Source organism: Mesoplodon mirus (genome assembly GCF_964341445.2).
Source record: "Mesoplodon mirus genome assembly, chromosome: 5".
NCBI lineage: Eukaryota > Metazoa > Chordata > Mammalia > Artiodactyla > Ziphiidae > Mesoplodon > Mesoplodon mirus.
This window is the reverse complement of record NC_138980.1, coordinates 105,802,839-105,827,104: the sequence shown is the minus strand read 5'-3', so window position 1 is coordinate 105,827,104 and position 24,266 is coordinate 105,802,839. Positions and strand designations below refer to the sequence as shown.

Genomic DNA, 24,266 nt, shown 5'->3' with positions numbered 1-24,266 from the left:
TTTGCTGATGGTTCGAGACAAGCCCTTGGCCACACTGACTAAATTGCACACCCTTTATTTCACTCTTTATTTACCACTCTTTATTTCAGGGATTTTGAGATGCATTTTTTAAGGGAGTCTCGTATCGTTTTTTTCCTTCTTCTTACCACCTCATGGAAAAAGCCATTTAAAGTTCTTTCTGATTTCATTTATTTGTATGCATGCCAAATTTCTTACAGAATGTTATTTGAATTCTGTTTTGCATCATGTAAATACTGCCCTCAACTTGGGTGACTGAGGAGAAACCTGCAGTCCAGGCTCTCTGACTATAGGAATATCCCTCATATAGAAATTTATTTTTTAGTTGTCATGATGATTGTAAATACAATGGAAAATAATATTACTAACTTGACATTAGAAAGTAGAATTTCATTATCTAGGAAATCTTACTTTTCATGAGGTGACTCGTTTTTGTTTACCTAGTATATAACGTGTGTTAAATTGATAAATATGCTAATTGTCTTTCTTGCCTGTTTCATTTAAGGTAAAATGTTAAATTTTTTATTTTACTTTTAAAGTGAATTTATACAATTTATGCAATTTTACTTTTAAAGTAAATTTATATTACAAATATAATTTATTTGCAAGTCTTTAATTTGAATATAGTTTGTGTTAACTATAATAAGTATATTTTTCAGTAATTGTAATCTGGTTATAGGTGATTAATTTGACAATTCAATTATTAGGAAATTCTTGAGAGTGTAAAATTGGTTAGTAGTTTGTTTTTTCCCACAGTGGTTTGGTAATCTGGTAACAATGCAGTGGTGGAACGAGGTATGGCTAAATGAAGGTTTTGCTACTTTCATGGAGTATTTCTCTTTGGAAAAAATATTCGGAGAGCTCTCCAGTGTAAGTACACTATTTGTTAGGCCTACTATGAATGCCAGGGGGAAAAATAGCCAAATCATATCCAACATGTATTTTCCATTCATTTGGAGTAATGAAAATGTTTCTAGAAAGATACGATAAAATTGACCCTTGTTATTGATCTCTATACCTCTTGAGATTTGACAGTGAAAATTGTGTTTTTATTTACTGATGTATTTCAGAAAGCTGAAATTTTGTGAAATTATTTTACATTTTGTCATTAAGATGAACATTTTAAATTGCTTTGCTACATTTTATTTTAATAGATGTGGCCCTTCTGCTTGAAGGAATTTAGATAGAGTTGAAAAGCCTTTTTTTGCAAAACAAAACTTTTTATCGTATGTATAAAGAGAAAAAAATTAAGACATTTTGTAGCAATGCTGTCTCTCTGTTATCACTGTGATCATTCTTACAACAGTGATACATAAGTTGATACAGACAAATAATTTGCTCTTTTTAGGTACAAACCATATTTTGTGCCCTTTTCAAAGACATGGAACACCATTCTGTTACAGGGAGCATGAAAATATTGTTACTATGTTCTTAGACTCTCTGGAGATGTTTCTTGTCATTAGAGATATTTGGACACACTAGGTCTTATATGACAGATATTGCCAAATAATTCAAGCAGTAGGTGGAAAAGTATAAAGATCCCTTTCAACTCTAAAGTTCTGTGACTTTCTATTAAACTTCCTGAATATATGATCCAAGATTACTTCAAAAAAGGAATACTCTCTGTAATGGCTTATATGGGAAAAGAATTTAAAAAAAAAAAGAGTGGATATATGTATATGTGTAACTGATTCACTTTACTATACACCTGAAACTAATACAGCATTGTAAATCAACTATACTCCAATAAAAGTCAAAAAAAAAAAAAATAAAGAGAGTACTGTTGGACCTTTCAATTTGAAATTTTTATGTAGGGCCTGTTCAAAAATTTCAGGTGGTAAAATGAACTCATTTTAAGCTAGAATATTAATAAGCAAGGTATTCTAAATCTGTGTATGCTACTTAATTAAGCAAAGAGATATACAGTTTCACCACTTGGTGGTGCCCAGAATGTTAAAAAAACTTCTAATATACGTTCTAGAGGAGCTCATTTACTGAGCTTTCAGACTTCTTGCTGTTTAAGAGTTATATTTTACTTCGAATGAACCTTAGTTAAGGGAAATGTATATTATCTTAACAGAAAAGCTGGATTATGTATGAGAAATCAGCTTAAGGAACAGTTCCTATTTTTTTTATTTCAGATTTTATTTTACAAATATACACTAGCCATTTTTAAATATTCATTTTGAATATCTGGATTTAGCATTTGGTTGCTTTAGTAATAAATTCTCAGCTTATACTGTTGTTTAGGAAACACTGTTTTCCATGGGGCCAGGAGGTTATAATTCTACTTTCAAATTTAAGGAATATGCATAAATGTCACATTCTTCCTACATTTTCAAAAGCTTACTTCTGAAGTTTAGTGAAGCTAGTTAATTTTTTATAATGACCTTAAACAGTAATTAGTCTAATTCATATAAATAATTACTATACTTGCCTCTGTCTTTAATACTGTTCATGGTTTCTTAATCTGTTTCATTTTTTGCTAGTATGAAGATTTCTTAGATGCTCGATTTAAAACCCTGAAGAAAGATTCCTTGAATTCATCTCATCCAATATCATCATTATCTGTTCAGTCTTCAGAACAGATTGAAGAAATGTTTGATTCTCTTTCCTATTTTAAGGTATTGCTATACACAAAAAGTACCTGGAGTAGGTTACAAATTAATTTCATATGTGAGCAAGCTGCTTGATTTAGATTATTTTAAAGATTAAATAGGTGTTATTTTCAGGTATCCTGTTAAACTTTAAGCTGTTTGCTTCTATTTAAATCTTGGTCTTAACTATATATGGGTTTTTCTTTCTTTCTCTGTCTCTTGTTTTAAGTTCTCTAACTAGTATTCTGGGTAGTTAACCAGATCTTTTAGTAATGTATTTTTTGAAGTTGGATCACTGTCCAGATTTGTAGGTAGAATATGTTCAGGGAAGGTTCTAAGCCCTTGGCTGTGTTATTCAGGATTGAGGTGTGTTCCAAAGTCAGAATTGCCAAAACAAATAAGCAAAAGGAGATTTTTAAGAATTGAAGATTTTGTTTTAGAATTAGAAACATAGACTCCAGGTTTGGGGGTGAAGCAAAAACAGAAACATAGAAACCTGATTAGGATCATCGTAAGAGAACAGGATAGGGATATCAGTGCCACTCACATTTGTGTGGGGAAGGAGGGCTGAATGTTACAGCTTGTTGACCTCCTTAGTCTGGCTATCAGATTAAGATCAATAAATTGAATTCTTGTCCTGCACAGAGAGGAAGATATACAGAACATATGAGTTCATGTCATCAAGAAACTCAAAGTTTAGGTGGTAAGTACTTGTGAAGCAGTAAGAGATAGTACGTGCTAATTGAATGGTACAGAGTATTTTTGCCTGTGATTATGGAGAGAAATTTTCTGGAGGAAAATGGAAATTGAGATGAATTAAATAATAGGAAGAATATAGGTAAAGAGGAATGGGAACAATAGAATAGGGCAAGAGTGGGATGATGAGGTCTGCAAAGAAAAAGTCAGGAATACTAATGGGCAGGGAAATTTTGTTTAGGTAGCAAATGTTTGCAGTGGAAGCCACATGTAAACTAGGGGAAAGATGAGAAAGGTAGGTTGGGGCTCAGTTGTAGAAGGTCCTGAATGCCATCAGGAATCTGGACTTTTTCTGTAATCAGTGGGAAGCTTTTAAAGATTTTTCAATAGAGGAATGGCTTGATCAAGTGACTATTTAGGAAAATTAATTTGTTTCAGTTTATAAAGTAGATTTAAGTGGAGAGAGACCTAAAATCAGGAAATTGCTAATGAAGTACAAGCATGAAATGGTAAAAGTTTAAAATTAGGAGTGGTAGTGAGAGTAGAAGAGAAATGATGGGTGTGAAAAAACCCTGAGTGTAGGGAAGTACTTAAAGGACTCAGCGACAGGGTGAAGCAGGTAAAGAAGGAGGCAGAAATGTGTTCCAGGTTCAAGCCTGACTGGCAGGGAGAATGGTAGTACTGTTAATAAATGAGGAAATCAAGAGTTCAATTAGCTATATTAAATGTATTCCAATTAGAGCTACTGCTATGTGTTGTGATTTTTAAAGCCCATACTGGACCTGCCAATAAAGAAAATTTTATGACTTGCAATTATTTTCTTATACAGAACAGTTATTTCAGGATCTCTTGCTACAGAGCTCTTTCTTCCTCTGACCCCCACCCACCTTCCAAACCCAGAATTCATTGTCTTCTGAGCATGTTGTCTCCACAGCATACCTTATCCCTGTCAGCATGGGAACTACTTATTTCAGAATTGGGAATCTGGCAAATATCCCACATAACAGAGAAAAATAGGACACTGGGTAATTTACCATTATTGTGTACAAGAAGTAGTAAGTGTCACTAGGGAAATGTGTTTGACAGACATGTTCTATTTGATCTTCATGATCTGCAAGCCTAATTCTGATGTGGGTTGCCTTGTGAGAATTCAGTCATTTAGCAAATCGTACAAGTACCAACTATGTACCTAACATTGTCCTAGGTGCTGGCAATACATCAGGAAATAAGGCGGCCTATGTCGCTTGTACCATGGAGCTTCTATTTCAAGGGTCAGAGATAGGCACAGACACAATACAAATGAATAAATAAATAGATATTTTGTTTGGTGATTAGTGCTAACATGAAAATAAAGCATGGTAAGGGAAATGAGAATGACAAAGGAAATGCTGTTTTATATAAAATGGTTGGGGACGACCACTGGTAAGGTGATATTTGAATACCATCTGGAGGATGTGAGGGAACAATGCATGTGGACTTCTGGGGCAAAAATGTTCCAGGCAAAGGAAATAACCAGTGCATAGGGCTTGTGTGCAGAAATGAGTTAACGTAGTAGGCCTGAGACTGCTATCCTTAGAAAGGCATAATTGTAAGGCTGGCTCTTGGCTGGTATCTGGCAACTTGGATTTGGGGAGAGTTTCCACCATTCCCTGATAAGAATGACTCACTGTGCCCACACTGTTTGTACAGACAATGTGGTTTATGCTAAACATCTGTTTTCCTTCTGGGAGTCTGGAGTTTTGGTACTTGCTAGGCAGAGGACACTTCCATGACTAGCCCCCAATAAAAATCCCAGGTACTGAGTGATGAATTTCCCTGATAGACAACGTTTTATACATGTTGTCACAACTTGTTCCTGGGAGAATTAAGTGCATACTGTCTTACTCCACTGCAGAGGACTCCTGGAAGCTTGTACTTATTCACCCCATGAACTTTTTCCCTTAGCTGATTTAGCTTCATGTCCTTTCACTGTAATAAATCATAGTGGTGAATATCACTACTGAGTCCTGTGAGTCCTCCTAACACGTCATCATACCTGGGACTTGTCTTGGGGACCCACACAGCTTGAGATGAAGATTGGTTGGCAGGTTCAAGCACCAGCAAGGAGCCAATGTGTCTGGAGTGGAATAAACACAGGGGAAAGTAGTAGATGAAGTGAGAAGGATTATAAGGGGCCACGTCATTTTAGATCATCTTATTAGACGTAGTAAGGACCTTGATTTTTTGCAAAGTGGTATGAAAAGCCATTTGATGAGGGAAGTACCATAGTATGATTTTTTTTTTTTAATCAGCCTTCAACATCATATGGAGTCAAGATGACTAGTTAGGAGGTTGTTGTAATAGACCAGTGGCAAGATATTGGTGGCACAGACAAGGGTGATAGTACTGAAAGTGATGAGCAATGGTTGGTTTTGGAATATATGATAAACGTTAATCCAGTAGAATTTGCTAATGGATTAGATGTGGAATTAAGAGAGGAGTCAAGGATGACTTTAAGATTTTTGCCTGAACAGTTGGAAAAATGGAGTTGTTATTTGCTGAAATGAGAAGATTATTGGAAGAGTAGATTTGGGGCAAGAAGAAAAAAAAGTTCAATTTTTGAGTAAGTTTGAGGTGCATAAGTGGAGATAATAGGCATGTAGTTGAATATGAGTCTGGAATTGAGGGGAAGTCTGGTTAGATATATAAATTTGCAGGTCATTTAAAACCCCTGGCATTGAGAAGATCATCTAGGAAGTAAATTTAGAGAAGAAAAGAAGTTTGAAGATTAAATGCCACGGGCACCAAAATTTAGTCCTTGAGAAAATAAGGAGAATCCTACAAAAGAGACAGAAAGGGATGGCTAGTGAATAGGGGAGGAATCAAGAGTGGTATGCCAAGGCCAAGTGCAGAAAGACTTTCAAGGAGGAGTGGGTGATCAGTCATATCAAATGCTACTAGTAGGTTGATAAAGGTGAGCCTGAGAATTGACATTGGTTTGACACCATGAGATTCACCAGTGACCTTGATAAAACCACTTTCAGTGGAGTGATGGTTGGAAGATGGCTCAAGAGAAAATGGAAACAGAGCAAATGGAGGTGGCAAATGCAGACAACTCTTTTGAGGAGTTTACTTCAAAGGAGGAACAAGAAATAGGGTGATAATTGGAGGAGGCACAGGGTTAAAGAAAGGAAGGGCATCTTATTTGTTTAAAATGAGGACTGATACATAGTTTTTGTTAATGGAATGTTACAGTAGAGAGGGAAAGTTAATGATGCAGGAGAGAATGGGATCTATTGGGAACAAGAATGAGCATATAGAGGACATGCCCAGAAAGGGAGAGACAGCACATCCAGAGGAGAGCCTCTGGAGTGTGGAATTCCAGTGTTTGGAGTTCTGGAGGCTGAAAGTCCAAAATCAAGGTGCTGGCCAATTTGGTTCTTAGTGAGTGCTCTCTTCCTGGATTGTAGACAGCTGTCTTCTTGCTGTGTCCTCACATGCCGTGTGGCTGACAGGGTCTTGGTGCTCTGGCGTGGTGTCAGGCCTGAGCCTCTGAGGTGGGAGAAGGGAGTTCAGGACATTAGACCACCAGAGACCTCCCAGCCCCATGTAATATCAATAGGTGACAGTTCTCCCAGAGATCTCTGTCTCAATGCTAAGACCCAGCTCCACCCAACTGTCAGCGGACTCCAGTGCTGGACACCCCATGCCAAACAACTAGCAAGACAGGAACACAACCCCATCCATTAGCAGAAAGGCTGCTTAAAATCATACTGAGTTCACAACACCCCAAAACACACCACCGGATACGGCCCTGCCCACCAGAAAGACAAGATCCAGCCCCACCCACCAGAACACAGGCACCAGTCCCCACCAACAGGAAGCTTACACAAGCCACTGAACCAACCTCACCCACTGGGGGCAGACACTAAAAACAACAGGAACTACAAATCTGCAGCCTGCAAAGAGGAGACCCGAAATACAGTAAGTTAAGCAAAATGAGAAGACAGAGAAATATGCAGCAGATGAAGGAGCAAGGTAAAAACCCACCAGACCAAACAAATGAAGAGGAAATAGGCAGTCTACCTGAAAAAGAATTCAGAGTAATGATACTTGAAGATGAGCCAAAACCTTGGAAATAGAATGGAGAAAATACAAGAAATGTTTAACAAGGACCTAGAAGAACAAAAGAGAAAACAAACGATGATGAACAACACAATAAATAAAATTAAAAATTCTCAAGAAGGAATCAAGAGCAGAATACCGGATAAGTGACCTGGAAGATAAAATAGGGGAAATAACTACCACAGAGCAGAATAAAGAAAAACGAATGAAAAGAATTGAGGACAGTCTCAGAGACCTCTGGGACAACATTAAATGCACTAACATTTGACTTATAGGGGTCCTGGAAGAAAAACAGAAAAAGAAAGAGTCTGAGAAAATATTTGAAGAGATTATAGTTGAAAACTTCCCTAACATGAGAAAGGAAATACTCAGTCAAGTCCAGGAAGGGCAGAGAGTCCCATACAGGATAAATCCAAGGAGAAACATGCCAAGAAACATATTACTCAATCTACCAAAAACTAAATACAAAGAAAAAATACTAAAAGCAGCAAGGAAAAAGCAACAAATTACATACAAGGGAATGCCCATAAGGTTAACAGCTGACCTTTCAGCAGAAACTCTGCAAGCCAGAAGAGAGTGGCAGGACATATTTAAAGTGATGAAAGGGAAAAACCTACAACCAAGATTACCCAGCAAGGATCTCATTCAGATTCGACAGAGAAATTAAAACCTTTACAGACAAGCAAAAGTTAAGAGAATTCAGCACCACCAAACCAGCTTTACAACAAATGCTAAAGGAACTTCTCTAGGCGGGAAACACAAGAGAAGGAAAAGACCTACAATAACAAACCCAAAACAATTAAGAAAATGGTAATAGGAACATACATATCGATAATTACCTTAAATGGAAATGGATTAAATGCTCCCACCAAAAGACATAGACTGGCTGAATGGATACAAAAACAAGACCCGTATATATGCTGTCTACAAGAGACCCACTTCAGACCTAGGGACACATACAGACTGAAAGTGAGGGGATGGAAAAAGATATTCCATTGCAAATGGAAATCGAAAGCTGGAGTACCCGTTTTCATATCAGACAAAATAGACTTTAAAATAAAGACTATTACAAGAGGCAAAGGACACTACATAGTGATCAAGGGATCAATCCAAGAAGAAGATATAACAATTATAAATATTTATGCACCCAACATAGGAGCACCTCAATACATAAGGCAAATGCTAACAGCCATAAAAGGGGAAATCGACAGTAACACAATCATAGTAGGGGACTTTAACACCCTGCTTGCACCAATGGACAGATCATCCAAAATGAAAATAGATAAGGAAACAAGCTTTAAATGACTCATTAAACAAGATGGACTTAATTGATATTTATAGGACATTCCATCCAAAAACAACAGAATACACTTTCTTCTCAAGTGCTCATGGAACATTCTCCAGGATAGATCATATCTTGGGTCACAAATCAAGCCTTGGTAAATTTAAGAAAATTGAAATCATATCAAGTATCTTTTCCGACCACAACACTATGAGACTAGATATCTATTACAGGAGAAAAGCTGTAAAAAATACAAACACATGGAGGCTAAACAATACACCACTAAATAACCAAGAGATCACTGAAGGAATCAAAGAGGAAATCAAAAAATACCTAGAAAAAATGACAATGAAATCACGACAACCCAAAACCTATGGGATGCAGCACAAGCAATTCTAATAGGGAAGTTTATAGCAATACAATCCTACCTCAAGAAACAAGAAAAATCTCAAGTAAACCACCTAACCTTACACCTAAATCAATTAGAGAAAGAAGAACAAAAAACCCCCAAAGCTAGCAGAAGGAAAGAAATCATAAAGATCAGATCAGAAATACATGAAAAAGAAATGAAGGAAACAATTGCAAAGATCAATGAAACTAAAAGCTGGTTCTCTGAGAAGATAAACAAAATTGATAAACCATTAGCCAGACTCATCAAGAAAAAAGGAGAGAAGACTGAAATCAACAGAATTAGAAATGGAAAAGGGGAAGTAAGAGCTGACACTGCAGAAATACAAAGGATCATGAGAGTTTACTACAAGCAACTCCATCGCAATAAAATGGACAACCTGAAAGAAATGGACAAATTCTTAGAAAAGCACAACCTTCTGAGACTGAACCAGGAAGAAATAGAAAATATAAACAGACCAATCACAAGCACTGAAATTGAAACTGTGATTAAAAATCTTCTGACAAATGAAAGACCAGGACCAGATGGCTTCACAGGTGAATTCTATCAAACATTTAGAGAAGAGCTAACACCTATCCTTCTCAAACTGTTCCAAAATATAGCAGAGGGAGGAACACTCCCAACCTCATTCTACGAGACCACCATCACCCTGATACCAAAACCAGACAAAGATGTCACAAAGAAAGAAAACTACAGGCCAATATCACTGACGAACATAGATGCAAAAATCCTCAACAAAATACTAGCAAATAGGGGCTTCCCTGGTGGCGCAGTGGTTGAGAGTCCGCCTGCCAATGCAGGGGACACGGGTTCATGCCCCAGTCCGGGAAGATCCCACATGCTGTGGAGCAGCTGGGCCCATGAGCCACGGCCGCTGAGCCTGTGCATCCGGAGCCTGTGCTGCGCAACGGAAGAGGCCACAACAGTGAGAGGCCCGTGTACCGCAAAAAAAAAAAAAAAAAAAAAATACTAGCAAATAGAATCCAGCAGCACATTAAAAGGATCATACACCAAGATCATGTGGGGTTTATCCCAGGAATGCAAGGATTCTTCAGTATACACAAATCAATGTGATAAACCATATTAACAAGCTGAAGGAGAAACCATATCATCTCAATAGATGCAGAAAAAGCTTTTGACAATATTCAACACACATTTATGATAAAAAACCCTCTAGAAGTAGGCATAAAGGGAACTTACCGCAACATAATAAAGGCCATATATGACAGATCCACAGCCAACGTTGTTCTCAGTGGTGAAAAACTGAAACCATTTCCACTAAGATCAGGAACAAGACAAGGTTGCCCACTTTCACCACTATTATTCAACATAGCTTTGCAAGTTTTAGCCACAGCAATCAGAGAAGAAAAAGAAATGAAAGGAATCCAAATCACAAAAGAAGAAGTAAAACTGTCACTGTTTGCAGATGACATGATACTATACATAGAGGATCCTAAAGATGCTACCAGAAAACTACTAGAGCTAATCAATGAATTTGGTAGAGTTGCAGGATGTAAAATTAATGCACAGAAATCTCTTGCATTCCTCTACAGTAATGATGAAGTATCTGAAAGAGAAATTAAGGAAACACTCCCATTTACCATTGCAACCAAAATATAAAATACCTAGGAATAAACCTACCTAAGGAGACAAAAGACCTATATGCAGAAAACTATAAGACACTGATGAAAGAAAGATGATACAAACAGATGGAGAGATATACCATGTTCTTGGATTGGAAGAATCAACATTGTGAAAATGACTATACTACCCAAAGCAATGTACAGATTCAGTGCAATCCCTATCAAACTACCAATGCCATTTTTCACAGAACTAGAGCAAACAGTTTCACAATTTGTATGGAAACACAGAAGACCCAAAATAGCCAAAGCAATCTTGAGAAAGAAAAATGGAGCTGGAGGAATCAGGCTCCCTGACGTCAGACTATACTACAAAGCTACAGTAATCAAGACAGTATGGTACTGGCACAAAAATAGAAATATAGATCAGTGGAAGAGTATGAAGAGCCCAGAGTTAAACACATGCACATATAGTCACCTTATCTTTGATAAAGGAGTCAAGAATATACAATGGAGAAAAGACAGCCTCTTCAATAAGTGGTGCTGGGAAAACTAGACAGCTACGTGTAAAAGAATGAAATTAGAACACTCCCTAACACCTATAAAAAATAAACTGAAATTGGATTAAAGACCTAAATGTAAGACCAGACACTATAAAACAGAGTAAAATATAGGCAGAACACTATGACATAAATCACAGCAAGATCCTTTTTGACCCACCTCCTAGAGAAATGGAAATAAAAATAAACAAATGGGACTTAATGAAACTTCAAAGCTTTTGCACAGCAAAGGAAACCATAAACAAGGTGAAAAGACAACCCTCAGAATGGGAGAAAATATTTGCAAATGAAACAACTGACAAAGGATTAATCTCCAAAATATACAAGCAACTCATGCAGCTCAATATCAGAAAAACAAACAACCCAATCCAAAAATGGGCAGAAGACCTAAACAGACATTTCTCCAAAGAAGATATACAGATTGCCAACAAACACATGAAAGGATGCTCAACATCACTAATCATTAGAGAAATGCAAATCAAAACTACAGTGAGGTATCACCTCACACCAGTCAGAATGGCCATGATCCAAAAATCTACAAACATTATATGCTGGAGTGGGTGTGGAGAAAAGGGAACCCTCTTTCACTGTTGGTGGGAATGTAAATTGATACAGCCACTATGGAGAACAGTATGGAGGTTCCTTAAAAAACTAAAAATAGAACTACCATATGACCCAGCAATCCCACTACTGGGCATATACCCTGAGAAAACCTTAATTCAAAAGTAGTCATGTACCACAATGTTCATTGCAGTGCTATTTACAGAAGCCAGGATATGGAAGCAACCTAAGTGTCCATCGACCAATGAATGGATAAAGAAGATGTGGCACCTATATACGATGGAATATTCCTCAGCCATAAAAAGAAATGAAATTGAGTTATTTGTAGTGAGGTGGATTGACCTAGAGTCTGTCATACAGAGTGAAGTAAATCAGAAAGAGAAAAACAGATACTGTATGCTAACACATATATATGGAATCTTAGAGAAAAAACAATGGTTCTGAGGAAGCTGGGGCAGGACAGGAATAAAGACGCAGACGTAGAGAATGGACTTAAGGACACACGGAGTGGGAAGGGTAAGCTGGGACGAAGTGAGAGAGTAGCATTGACATATATACACTACCAAATGTAAAATAGATAGCTAGTGGGAAGCAGCTGCTTAGCACAGGGAGATCACCTTGGTGCTGTGTGACCACCTAGAGTGGAGGTATATGGAGGGTGGGAGGGAGACGCAAGAGGGAGGCGATATGGGTACATATGTATACGTATAGCTGATTCACTTGGTTATACAGCAGAAACTAACACAACACTGTAAGCAATTATACTCCAATAAAGATTAAAAACCAAAAACAAAACAAAAAAAAAGAATGAGCATTTAAATTTATAGTAGCACTGAAGTGTGCTACAGAAGTAAGAGAGTAATAGGTATTAAGTAGTAGGTATTAAGTTCAGTTATGTGTATCTGATAATCTTGATGACTTAACATTGCTACATTTTTATCAGAAGTGAAATTCATTCAAAAAGTATTTGAGTGCCTCCTCTGTACCAGGCATTATTTTAGTCATAGGAATTGAGCTTTTCAGTTTTTCCCTAAATTAACTTACTGTCTAGAAGAGGAAATAAAAATATATCTATAGCAGATGCAGGAAGTGTGGTATAAATTGCTTTTGAATATGGAGAAATACGATTTATGTCTCAAATCGGGGAAGGCTTCACAGAGGAGGCGGTTATTTTAAGACTGGAGAAGATGACGTGCATCAGTGAGTATAGCGTGGCCTTAACAGTTGCATGTCTGACTCTGAATTTTTGGTGTATGCTTACGACCCTATACGTACATTCATATATTCCAAACATATTTGAAGTGAGTCTGCAGGAAGAAGAGAGATCTTGAAAACAGCTTCAGCAGCATGACATACTAAAATTTGAAATTAATGTACTCCCTAGCAAAGAGACCTTTGAGAGTTCAGCTACTTTATTGTCTCCAGCAGTGTGCTTTAAGCATTGGAGATAGGGGTGGGGAATGCCACAGAAAATTCGGCATTTTTTAAATTAAAAATATATTTATACTTGTCCTACAGATAGGTTCATCTGTACCATTTTTCCAGAGTCCACATATTTGCGTTAATATACAATATTTATTTTTTTTCTCTTTCTGACTTACTTCACTCTGTATGGCAGATTCTAGGTCCATTCATGTCTCTACAAATGACCCAATTTCGTTCCTTTTTAAGGCTGAGTAATATTCCATTTTATATATGTATCACATCTTCTTTATCCATTCATCTCAGTGCTCTGTGGTGACCTAGATGGGTGGGATGGGGGGGTGGGAGGGAGGTCCAAGAGGGAGGGGATATATGTATACATACAGCTGATTCACTTCATTATATAGCAGAAACTAACACAACATTGTAAAGCAACTATACCCCAATTTAAAAACATATATGTATATAAAAACACTTAACTTTTTTTTAAATTAATTTATTTATTTTATTCATCTTTGGCTTCATTGGGTCTTCATTGCTGCGCACGGGCTTTCTGTAGTTGCAGTGAGCGGGACTACTCTTCATTTCAGTGCACGGGCTTCTCATCGTGGTGGCTTCTCATTGCGGAGCACGGGCTCTAGGCACATGGGCTTCAGTAGGTGTGCCACGCAGGCTGAGTAGTTGTGGCTCACAGGCTCTAGGGCGCAGGCTCAGTAGTTGTGGTGCCCAGGCTTAGTTGCTCTGCGGCATGTGGGATCTTCCCGGACCAGGGCTCGAACCTGTGTCCCCTGGATTGGCAGATGGGTTCTTAACCACTGCGCCACCAGAGAAGCCCAAAACACTTAACTTTTTAACACTAACACTGAAACAGTGAGTAACTGAGAGACCACACAAAATGGCTCATAGAAGAATTAGTGCAAATAGGAATTTACTCCATTAATTCTTTTTCAAACCTCTTAAAATAATTTTTAAGACAATTTCAACATAGTACACAACTGGTTATATGAGACTAAATAACAGTGTATTATCACTGGGTTATGAAAGTATTTGCTTACAGTGATAGTATTTTGAATCCTAGATTCTTATCTCTATAAACCTATTCTATTATCTTCTTCCCATTTTTGCTTTTTTTTTAAATAGGGAGCTTCTCTGTTGTTGATGCTGAAAACTTACCTTAGTGAAGATGTATTTCAACATGCTATTGTTCTTTACCTGCATAATCATAGCTATGCATCCATTCGCAGTGATGATCTGTGGGATAGTTTTAATGAGGTAAGTGACCTGGATATTTTTTTAGCTCTTAAACTAAGAAGAGAGGTGTTCTTATGTTTTTATCAAGTATGTAAATAAGCTGTGGTACCAAGGATAGTTATTTAAGATAGAGGGGAATGGAGCTTAGTATATAAATATTTATGAATAAGAGCACAGAATTAAAAGTCATGAAATGAAAGTCCTGGTCTTAATTGTTGAAAAAATTGCATGAGGCCTTGTGTAAGCATCTTTAGTCTATACCTTAATCTCCATTCCTACTTTGTAAGAAAGTTCTCTTTTCTGAATTAGTGTATATTATTATGTTTTCATTATTTGATTTTTTTTTCAAAAATCTCTTTTCCTTATGTTTTTGCAGTCTTTCTACCTTACATTCATGATTTTTTGCTCTATACTCTGCCTTATGAATCCTCCTATCTTTTGTGGCCATGTTCCTCTAAATTAGATGATGTATCATATTCTGGCTGCCATGGCTCCATACTGCCATTGGGTCATTTTGCTGCTTGGATTTTGTTGTGCCTAGAATTCTAACAAGCAGTGTAATCAGTTACAAGTTATGCTTCATAACAGTGTGTGAACCCAGCCTGCATCGTGCACATATGCTGACGGCATAGCCCTTATAAGCATTTGAATTTGTTACCCTGATCTAGATCAATGGTTTTTAATGTTTTGGAAGATCACAGACATATTTGAAAATTTGATGAAAGTTCTGGACATATTCACCAAAAAAACCACAGATAGGCAAAATATCACACACAGATTCAACGTTTTATGGATCCTGGGTTAACCCCTGCTCTGTCCGCCTGCCGATGCAGGGTACGCGGGTTCGTGCCCCGGTCTGGGAAGATCCCACATGCCGCAGAGCTGCTGGGCCCGTGAGCCATGGCCGCTGAGCCTGCGCGTCCGGAGCCTGTGCTCCACAACGGGAGAGGCCACAACAGTGAGAGGCCCGCGTACCACAAAAAAAAAAAAAAAGAACCCCTGCTCTGGATCTTTTCCATGTGCTCTCTCTGCTCCCTTGCCTTCCCTGAAATTTGGTATCTTCTAATTGTTAACCCTTTTCCCAGAAGATATATCTTCCCTACTGTCTGAGTTCTTTTTGAGAAGAACGATCAGTCCTTATTACCTAAGAGTTGCTTCTAAATCATTGTTTTTCCTCTTATCAGGTAGTAGCATTTCAAATGAAAGCCACATTATTTACTTTATACTCATTGTATTATCTCCTGACGTTTAGAATATATTTCTGCCTTCCTCACTGACTGCAACTTTTGCATCACAGTGTTTTCCTATCCAGACCTAGCCCCTTAACATTATCCTCAGGTTTTTCAGCATGCACATCAAATTATGCACTGGACTTTTCATTTCAGTTCTGTTTCAGAGACCCAAAAGTGCCTTGCTTTGAGGCAAGCTTGTTTTCTTCCCAACCTCTTGTCCAGAAATAAATAGGTCAGAGCCATGAGAAACATAAGGTTAATATCACAAAGCATTTGGGAAGATTTTCTCCATCCTTTTCGGCTTTAAATAAATAGGCGTATGTCGACTGAGGTGTAAGGCCTGCCATAGTGGCGTGATATTACAAAACATTTTAAGTACTTGATGATTTGAGTTGCTTGCAAATCCATAGGTAATCTAGAAAAATAATTTGAATCGTAAATTTAGCTCACCTGCTTCAAAGAGATAGTTCAAAAATTGCTTCTTAATCATTGATACTAGATGTCTTAGGGACAGGGAGCTTTAGAGGGTCTGTGAACCTCTGACACTGGATTCTAGATCTTGTAGATAAATTCATGTATTTTATAGGAAAAAGGGGTATGTGACCATGAAAAACATTCACTGCTGTTCTCTAGAGAGACCTAAAGTCCAGGCAGCCAACCTGTTTGTATCTCACTCCTCTGCTGCTGCTGCTGCTGCTCCCAGGCACTCCCACAGGATGAGCTCTTTAAAAGATGAACTTTAACATTTGTGAAAGCAGAGGGTCTGGGGAATAAAGAGAAATCTGGACCGAGAAATCTGGACCTAGATGATTCACAGGAGTGAGTAGCAGTGCTTCTGATTCTAGACTGCATATCATTATCCATACCTTCTAAATGTTAGTATTGTGACCTGAAGGAGTGCTTATATCTTCTTAGGGATTTTAATGAACACTCAGTTGGTTGATAGCATATGTGCTGCTTTTTCAACGTAGTTCCTCTCTCACTCTCTTTAGTTATCACTTAGCTGTATTCCAGGTTACTTTCCTTTTAGCACTTGCTCAATTACCTAGAGTAAAAATGTAAATTCAACTCAGCATTTGCGCTTCTTTTTTATGTTACCATTAAATGTAGTCTCCATAGAATGTGGTAGGGAAAGAGGGAAAGGTACTATAAAATTTTTAGACTGTTTAAGAAAAAATAATTTATTTTTTTTTCTATAGGTCTCAAACAAAACACTAGACGTAAGGAAAATGATGAAAACCTGGACCCTGCAGAAAGGATTTCCTTTAGTGACTGTTCAAAGAAAAGGAAAGGAACTTCTGGTGCAACAAGAAAGATTTTCTTTAAATATGAAGCCTGAAATTCAGCCTTCAGATGCAAGGTGAGTGCCCTCTCTCTCTCCCCGCTATCTCTTTTGCACCGTCAGGTTAAAGTATTTTTAAATGTTTTGTAATCATAAGTTCTTAAGAAACCTAACAAGATTATCCCTTTCTGGGAATAGCTCGAAAAATGTCACCTTCCTGCCAAAAAAAAAAAAAAAAAAAAAAACCACCCAACAAACTATGTGTAACTGACTGAAATATTGGAAAGAGTGATAATCTTCCAGTATTTTCTTTTTACAGCTCTCTGTGGCATATTCCACTATCCTATGTCACTGATGAAGGAAATTATTCAAAGTATCGATCAGTATCATTACTGGACAAGAAATCAGGTTTGGCTATATTTAACACTTTTCTGAAATGAAATTAGAAACAGCATATTTTCTAAAAGTCTGACCAAGCAGCAGAAAGGAGATTACACTTTCCATTACACTTTCCAATGTACACAGCTCTCTGAGCTGGTTCTATGAGACACCTATACAAAATGTGACTAAGGTGAGATTGATTCTATGTATCATGCATAAAACTGGTCTTTCTTAGTCATGTGAAATAAGGTATAAAAAATTGCACTGAATATGCTAACAGTTGTGGTAGAAAATAGCGAATACTGTGTTTTTGTATCCTAGATAAATATTTTGTTGGAAGTAGTAGATCAGTTTCTTAAAGTATACTCTGCTGTCTACTCTCTAGGGGTGGGCTGAGGCGACTGCATTTTAATAAGCACCCTAGATGATTTTTATGCATGACAAAGGTTGATTCATGAGACAGATTTGTAGTAACTAATTATTACAAAATGTCCTGTAGACATAGTATACATTTTTTATAATGAGAAAATAGGGCAAGAAATTATGATTGTGGGGGGATAATAAAATGTAAAGATTGTATATGCTGACCCACAAGGAGTCTATAGAAAGAAATTAAAATGTAGTTTCTAACCATCTGTTAAATACCACTGAATGCTACACCACGTATCCTCTTAATTTACATCCTGAAAACATGAGGCTCTTGGGTTCTGCAGGAACCATTAGTGATACTTTAGATTTATGGAAAGGGAAAATTTCTTGTTTGAATTGGATCTGTTGTTCAATCCTATATCTTTGAGAGGGGAATGTAGCTTAGTAACAGTCTGACTTTGGAGCCACATTACCTGGTTCAGTCGTATGATTTTAGGTGAGTTATGTGACCTCTCTGAGCCTCTTTCCCTGAGCTATAGAATGGAGAGAGTAATTATACTTGTGTTATAGTGTTATGTGAGGATTAATTGAGCTCATTTATATGAAGCACCTAGAATAATGCCTGGCACATGTTATGTGCTATATAAGTGTTAGTTATCATTATTAATGTTACTATTGAAAAAAATAATTTTTAATCATAACATATCCACCTTACATAAAATCCAGAAGATGGAGAACAAATCTTATTACCCTATTGTAACTACTCTCATGATTATTTCTTTCTAGTCATTTTTTTTAAATATTTTTTTACTTGGTTGATATTGTGTCCATGTGATTTTTATATCTTACCTTTTTTTTTAACTTAACATACGCACTAATTGACTTAATCTTTCTTACTGTTGGACACTTGATTTACCATTTGTATCTATAAAAAAATGCCTCAATAAAATATGAGTTCTTAAATGCTTTCTCATTATATGCACTATTTTATAGGAATGCATCTCAGAAATGAAGACCATGTTACCGTTTGTGGTTTAATACATATTTCCAAGTTGCCCTTCTGTTGTGTGGTAACAACTTATAAGGCCAGTTGAAATATATGAGCATACCAGTTGCATTTCAGTCTAACTGGAGTGTTACAACAACAATTTCATTATTTAAAACACTAAGTACAATTGATGATGTCATCATATCTTTGATTAATACAGCATAGCTGAAGGTACAAGGAAGTGCTGCCTTCTTGATAAAAACAAAACTTCATACTTTAAGTGGGCCCTGGAAGGATAGTCTCTGACCTAAGAGAGAACAATAATCCCATCTCCCTATTTATTTTATTTTATTTTATTTTATTTTATTTTTATACAGCAGGTTCTTATTAGTTATCTATTTTATACATATTAGTTTATACATGTCAATCCCAATCTCCCAATTCATCCCACCACCCCACCCCCCTGCAGCTTTCCCCCCCTTGGTGTCCATACATTTGTTCTCTGCATCTGTGTCTCTATTTCTGCCCTGCAAACTGGTTCATCTGTACTGTTTTTCTAGGTTCCACATATATGCATTAATATACGGTATTTGTTTTTCTCTTTCTGACTTATTTCACTCTGTATGACAGTCTCTAGGTCCATCCCCGTCTCTACAAATGACCCAGTTTCATTCCTTTTTATGGCTGAGTAATATTCCATTGTATGTATATATGCCATATCTTCTTTATCCATTCATCTGTCTATGGACACTTAGGTTGCTTCCATGTCCTGGCTATTGTAAATAGAGCTGCAGTGAACATTGTGGTACATGACTCTTTTTGAATTATAGTTTTCTCAGGGTATATGCCCAGTAGTGGGATTGCTGGGTCGTATGGTAGTTCTATTTTTAGTTTTTTAAGGAACCTCCATACTGTTCTCCATAGTGGCTGTATCAATTTACATTCCCACCAACAGTGCAAGAGGGTTCCCTTTTCTCCACACCGTCTCCAGCATTTGTTGTTTGTAGATTTTCTGATGATGCCCATTCTAACCGGTGTGAGGTGATACCTCACTGTACTTTTGATTTGCATTTCTCTAATAATTAGTGATGTTGAGCAGCTTTTCATGTGCTTCTAGGCCATCTGTCTGTCTTCTTTGGAGAAATGTCTGTTTAGATCTTCTGCCCAGTTTTTGATTGGGTTGTTTGTTTTTTTAATATGAGCTGCATAAGCTGTTTATATATTTTGGAGATTAATCACTTGTCTATTGATTCATTTGCAGATATTTTCTCCCGCTTGTCTTTTCATCTTATTTATAGCTTCCTTTACTTTGCAAAAGTTTTTAAGTTTCATTAGGTCCCATTTGTTTATTTTTGTTTTTATTTCCATTACTCTAAGAGGTGGGTCAAAAAATTTTGCTGTGATTTATGTCAAAGAGTGTTCTTCCGGGCTTCCCTAGTAGCTCAGTGGTTGAGAGTCTGCCTGCCGATGCAGGGGACACGTGTTCGTGCCCTGGTCTGGGAAGATTCCACGTGCCGTGGAGCGGCTAGGCCCGTGAGCCATGGCCACTGAGCCTGCGCATCCAGAGCCTGTGCTCCGCAACAGGAGAGGCCACAACAGTGGGAGGCCCACGTACCACAAAAAAAAAAAAAAAAAAAAAGAGTGTTCTTCCTATGTTTTCCTCTAAGAATTTTATAGTGTCCGGTCTTACATTTAGGTCTTTAATCCATTTTCAGTTTATTTTTGTGTATAGTGTTAGTGAGTGTTCTATTTTCATTTTTTTTACATGTAGCAGTCCAGTTTTCCCAGCACCACTTATTGAACAGACTGTCTTTTCTCCATTGTATATCCTTGCCTCCTTTGTCATAGATTAGTTGACCATAGGTGCGTGGGTTTATCTCTGAGCTTTCTATCCTGTTCCATTGATCTATATTTCTGTTTTTATGCCAGTACCATATTGTCTTGATTACTGTAGCTTTGTAGTATAGTCTGAAGTCAGGGAGTCTGATTCCTCCAGCTCTGTTTTTTTCCCTCAAGGTTGCTTTGGCTATTCGGGGTCTTTTGTGTCTCCATACAAATTTTAAGATTTTTTTGTTCTAGTTCTGTAAAACATGTCGTTGGTAATTTGATAGGGATTGCATTCTATCTGTAGATTGCTTTACCCATCTCCCTATTTTTAAAAGGGGTCAATAAGGAAATTTTGCAAACCTCCCGATAGTATGTAAGTTTTTGGTGGTATTAGAAATAATTGGACAATAAGAAATCTGCTTTTATTAGCCCTCTACTTTTTAGCTCAGTTCATATGCCAGTTTCTTAAACTCTTTCTGAGATTCACACCCCAAAGTCTTGCTCATATTTTCCTGCTATTGCTGTTTCCTTCTAAGTCCTTACCTGGCACTCTCTGCTTCCACTGCACAAAAATTGTTTCAGCAACTCAAAAATGCCGCACTGCCTCTTGTCTCTGGGCCTTTACATATGCTGTTTTCTCTTCTGGAAGAACACTCCTGCCTCCTGATTCCCTGGTTTTACTCCTATGCACTCTTCAGATCTCAACTCATCCATTGCTTGCTCTAAGGAGCCCTCCCTCACCCCAAGACAGGTTAGATGCCCTACTTATGTGTTTTAATGATATTCTCTACTTTTTATATACTATAAGTACTGTTTTGTTTATATTTATCCCACATTAGATGTATCCCCCGTTGAGGGTGGAGATCTTGGTTACACAAATCACTTTTGCAACCTTAGCACCCTATAGGTACACAAAAATTTATTGAATAAATAAATTTAGTCTATAACAACGTGACTCAATTTCAGATCTCACTGTAAAAAGTTCTAGGAAAAGAGCGTTCCAACCTTGATGAACTGATACCTTCTGTTTCTCTTCATTTGAAAATATTCTTAGTAAAGGGAAATATATGAAATGCACTATAATATGATTGGTTTAATCTAGAGGTGGAACTGAGCCAGTATGTGCTGAAAGCAGTGTCTGCTAATTCCTCTTCTCAACTGTGTTGTTTACCTTGCTGCTGCAGTTTTAATTCCTGGCAGTTCAGGTTTTGAAAGTCCACACTGAAAATGTCTGTCCTCACAAAAAGTGTTTGAGGACAGTTGGGTCTTCTTGGTTCCTGATGCTCCTGTGAGAACGAATTTTGGTTTAATTGAATTTTAATTTTTTCTTTTCTCAAAAGAAATGTAGCACAGACAGTGACTACAGAGGCTTATTTTATGCCATATGACTTTAGTACAATGTGTTATCTTGGTGGTTTGTTAAATCTATAGTATGTTTTCGTGCGTTCTAATGTCAGGGTTGCTGGGTTAGTCCATTAGTTCAATCAAATATAGAAGTTATATATGGTCAATACCTTTGTCACTTTTCCCCATGTACATGGATTTTGAATGGTTAATAGTTTTTTTTGCATAAGAAGGGCTGAATGGGACCATTTTTCTAAACTACCTATTGAGGAAATTACACTAAAATGTCTCCCTCTCCCTTCTCTTCCTTCCTTTCCCCCTTCCTCTTTCCTCTCTCTGTCTTCCACATTTTATTCAAACCTAATCTCTTTCACTATAGGAAATTTTTATATTAACTCTAACTTGGAACATTCATGTTTCTAAAAGGATATCACTGTGCCAGAAATATTTCTCTGAAACTAAAGGACGTGACATTGAAATGAAAGGCAGTTGAAAAAAAGAGGAAGGAGGAAGGGCATGTAGTTAGGATTGGATATTTATCATGTGCCATTCTCTGCTCTTGCCTTTTCCCCCTAATAAAATAAAGGGGAAGAAAGGAGTATTGGAGAATGGAATGCTTTTGAACAGAAGGGGATGCATGCAGTTCAACTACATGTATCATGCTAGCCCTCTGGAGCAAGCTACACAGGAAATTTTGCAGCTTTATAGTGAAAACATATTTTTTGTTTCTGTGCTTTAATGTTTCTTTATAAAACAGTAGTAGATTTTCATAACTCATTGACAGATGTTTTTTTTAAATCACTATTAGATTACTTAATCTGGGCTTCTGCCATTTAACATTGGAGTTGCTCACTCTTGTTTTACTACTCAGTGGACTGTGAGAATTGAACTGTTAATCTGTTAATGATTATAATAAATTAAAAACATATGAGGATAGCCTCACCCACATTTGAGCTGCAGGATGTAGTTACCTCCCTTGTGTGCAAAGCTATTATTTTTTGATACCTGTGGTTTTAAGGTCCTCCATTCTGGATCAATCAGAAGACCTGAAAGAGACTAATATGTTGATTCTTTAAATGATAAATTTCCTTTCTATGCTGTCGCTGCACTGCTTTATATTCTGTCATCAAAATGACAGCAATAATTTCAGGCACACTCCCAGCTGTGTTCCTCCTCTCTACCATCTGGACTTGGCTAGGTTTACAACATGGCAAGTTGCTTATCAGTGAAGATACTCTGTATTTCAATATTTTCCTGTATCTATCCAATGGGAAATTTGCCATACTTATCATTCCTTGCCTCCTTTGTTGGGAAAGGGAGATTTGAAGCTCTTTAGTTCTTCTTCCCAAGGTCCTTTCTTCATAAAAGCTCTGTAGGAAATTGTGTTTGGTGACCCAGAGAGTGTTGATATTTTTGCGTTAGCTAATGATAAGGTTAATTTCATTAGTCATAGGTTTGTTAAAAATATCTCCAACTTGGAGCAGCTACTGTTGCCATCACAAATAAACCTTAGAACTGCATTCTGCTCTAGAAAAGGAATAAACCCTATTAATGTAATTAATCTTTCCCATCTATTGCTATAGCAGCAATAAAACAAATTAGTATGGAGTTCTTGTTAATGAAAAAGACTGATTATCTGATATGTCATGTTAAGACATGGTCAGAATGTAAGTCTTTCCATCTTAAAAATCTTATACAGTTTCAGTAGAATTAGAGTAACTAAGGCATTAAGAAAATCTGATAAATTTAAATAATTCATGCTTTTGAAGTTGATCAACCCTAAGACTTCAGGTACTAAAGGGTTTAAATGTGTTTCCAAAGCATTTTATGTGTAAAAACCTTTATATATAATTATTATGATAGTGAATATTTTAAAACAGCCTAAATATTTCCAAATAGGAGATTGGTTAAGCTGTGGTAGGTCTCGAAATAAAATATTCTGAAGATACTTGAATACTGCATATGAAGACAGTGGGAAAATGGCAGGAGGTGAAATCTGATAGGTGAAAACACAGTATAAAATAAATGTATATAGATCCAGTGTATTAAATATTAATTCAGTTAAAATGTTTATAGGAAAAATCTTGGCAGGAAATATGCCCCGTAATGCTTTTATCGTCTGAGTTTAGATTATTTTTCTTATCTCTACTCTTTCTCTTATAATTTAAAAAATTGTATTCTCTACTTTAAAATGGGGAAGAAAACTTACATCATAAACATCTACAAACTTTATTTAGATTTGTTTGAAACAACTTACCATGACATAATCGTTTTGTTCATTCGTTAATTCACTGAGTATTTTTTGAGTACTTGCTAGGAATATTGTTCTAGTGCTGAGGGATTAGCAGTGCACAAACTAAAGC

At 36.9% G+C, this 24,266-nt stretch overlaps 1 protein-coding gene across 2 annotated transcripts in view; it reads left to right on the top strand.

Moving 5' to 3' along the window:
• LNPEP (leucyl and cystinyl aminopeptidase) overlaps positions 1-24,266 on the top strand; it is a 107,716-nt gene that overhangs the window by 62,630 nt on the left and 20,820 nt on the right. Inside the window, exons 7-11 of one of the 2 annotated variants that reach the window (XM_082623774.1) lie at positions 775-888; positions 2,508-2,642; positions 14,370-14,501; positions 16,912-17,072; positions 17,314-17,402. In XM_082623774.1, coding sequence (XP_082479900.1) covers positions 775-888; positions 2,508-2,642; positions 14,370-14,501; positions 16,912-17,072; positions 17,314-17,402 — 631 coding nt within the window. The remainder of the gene's footprint in view (positions 1-774; positions 889-2,507; positions 2,643-14,369; positions 14,502-16,911; positions 17,073-17,313; positions 17,403-24,266) is intronic. The other variant, XM_082623773.1, reaches the window with a different exon arrangement.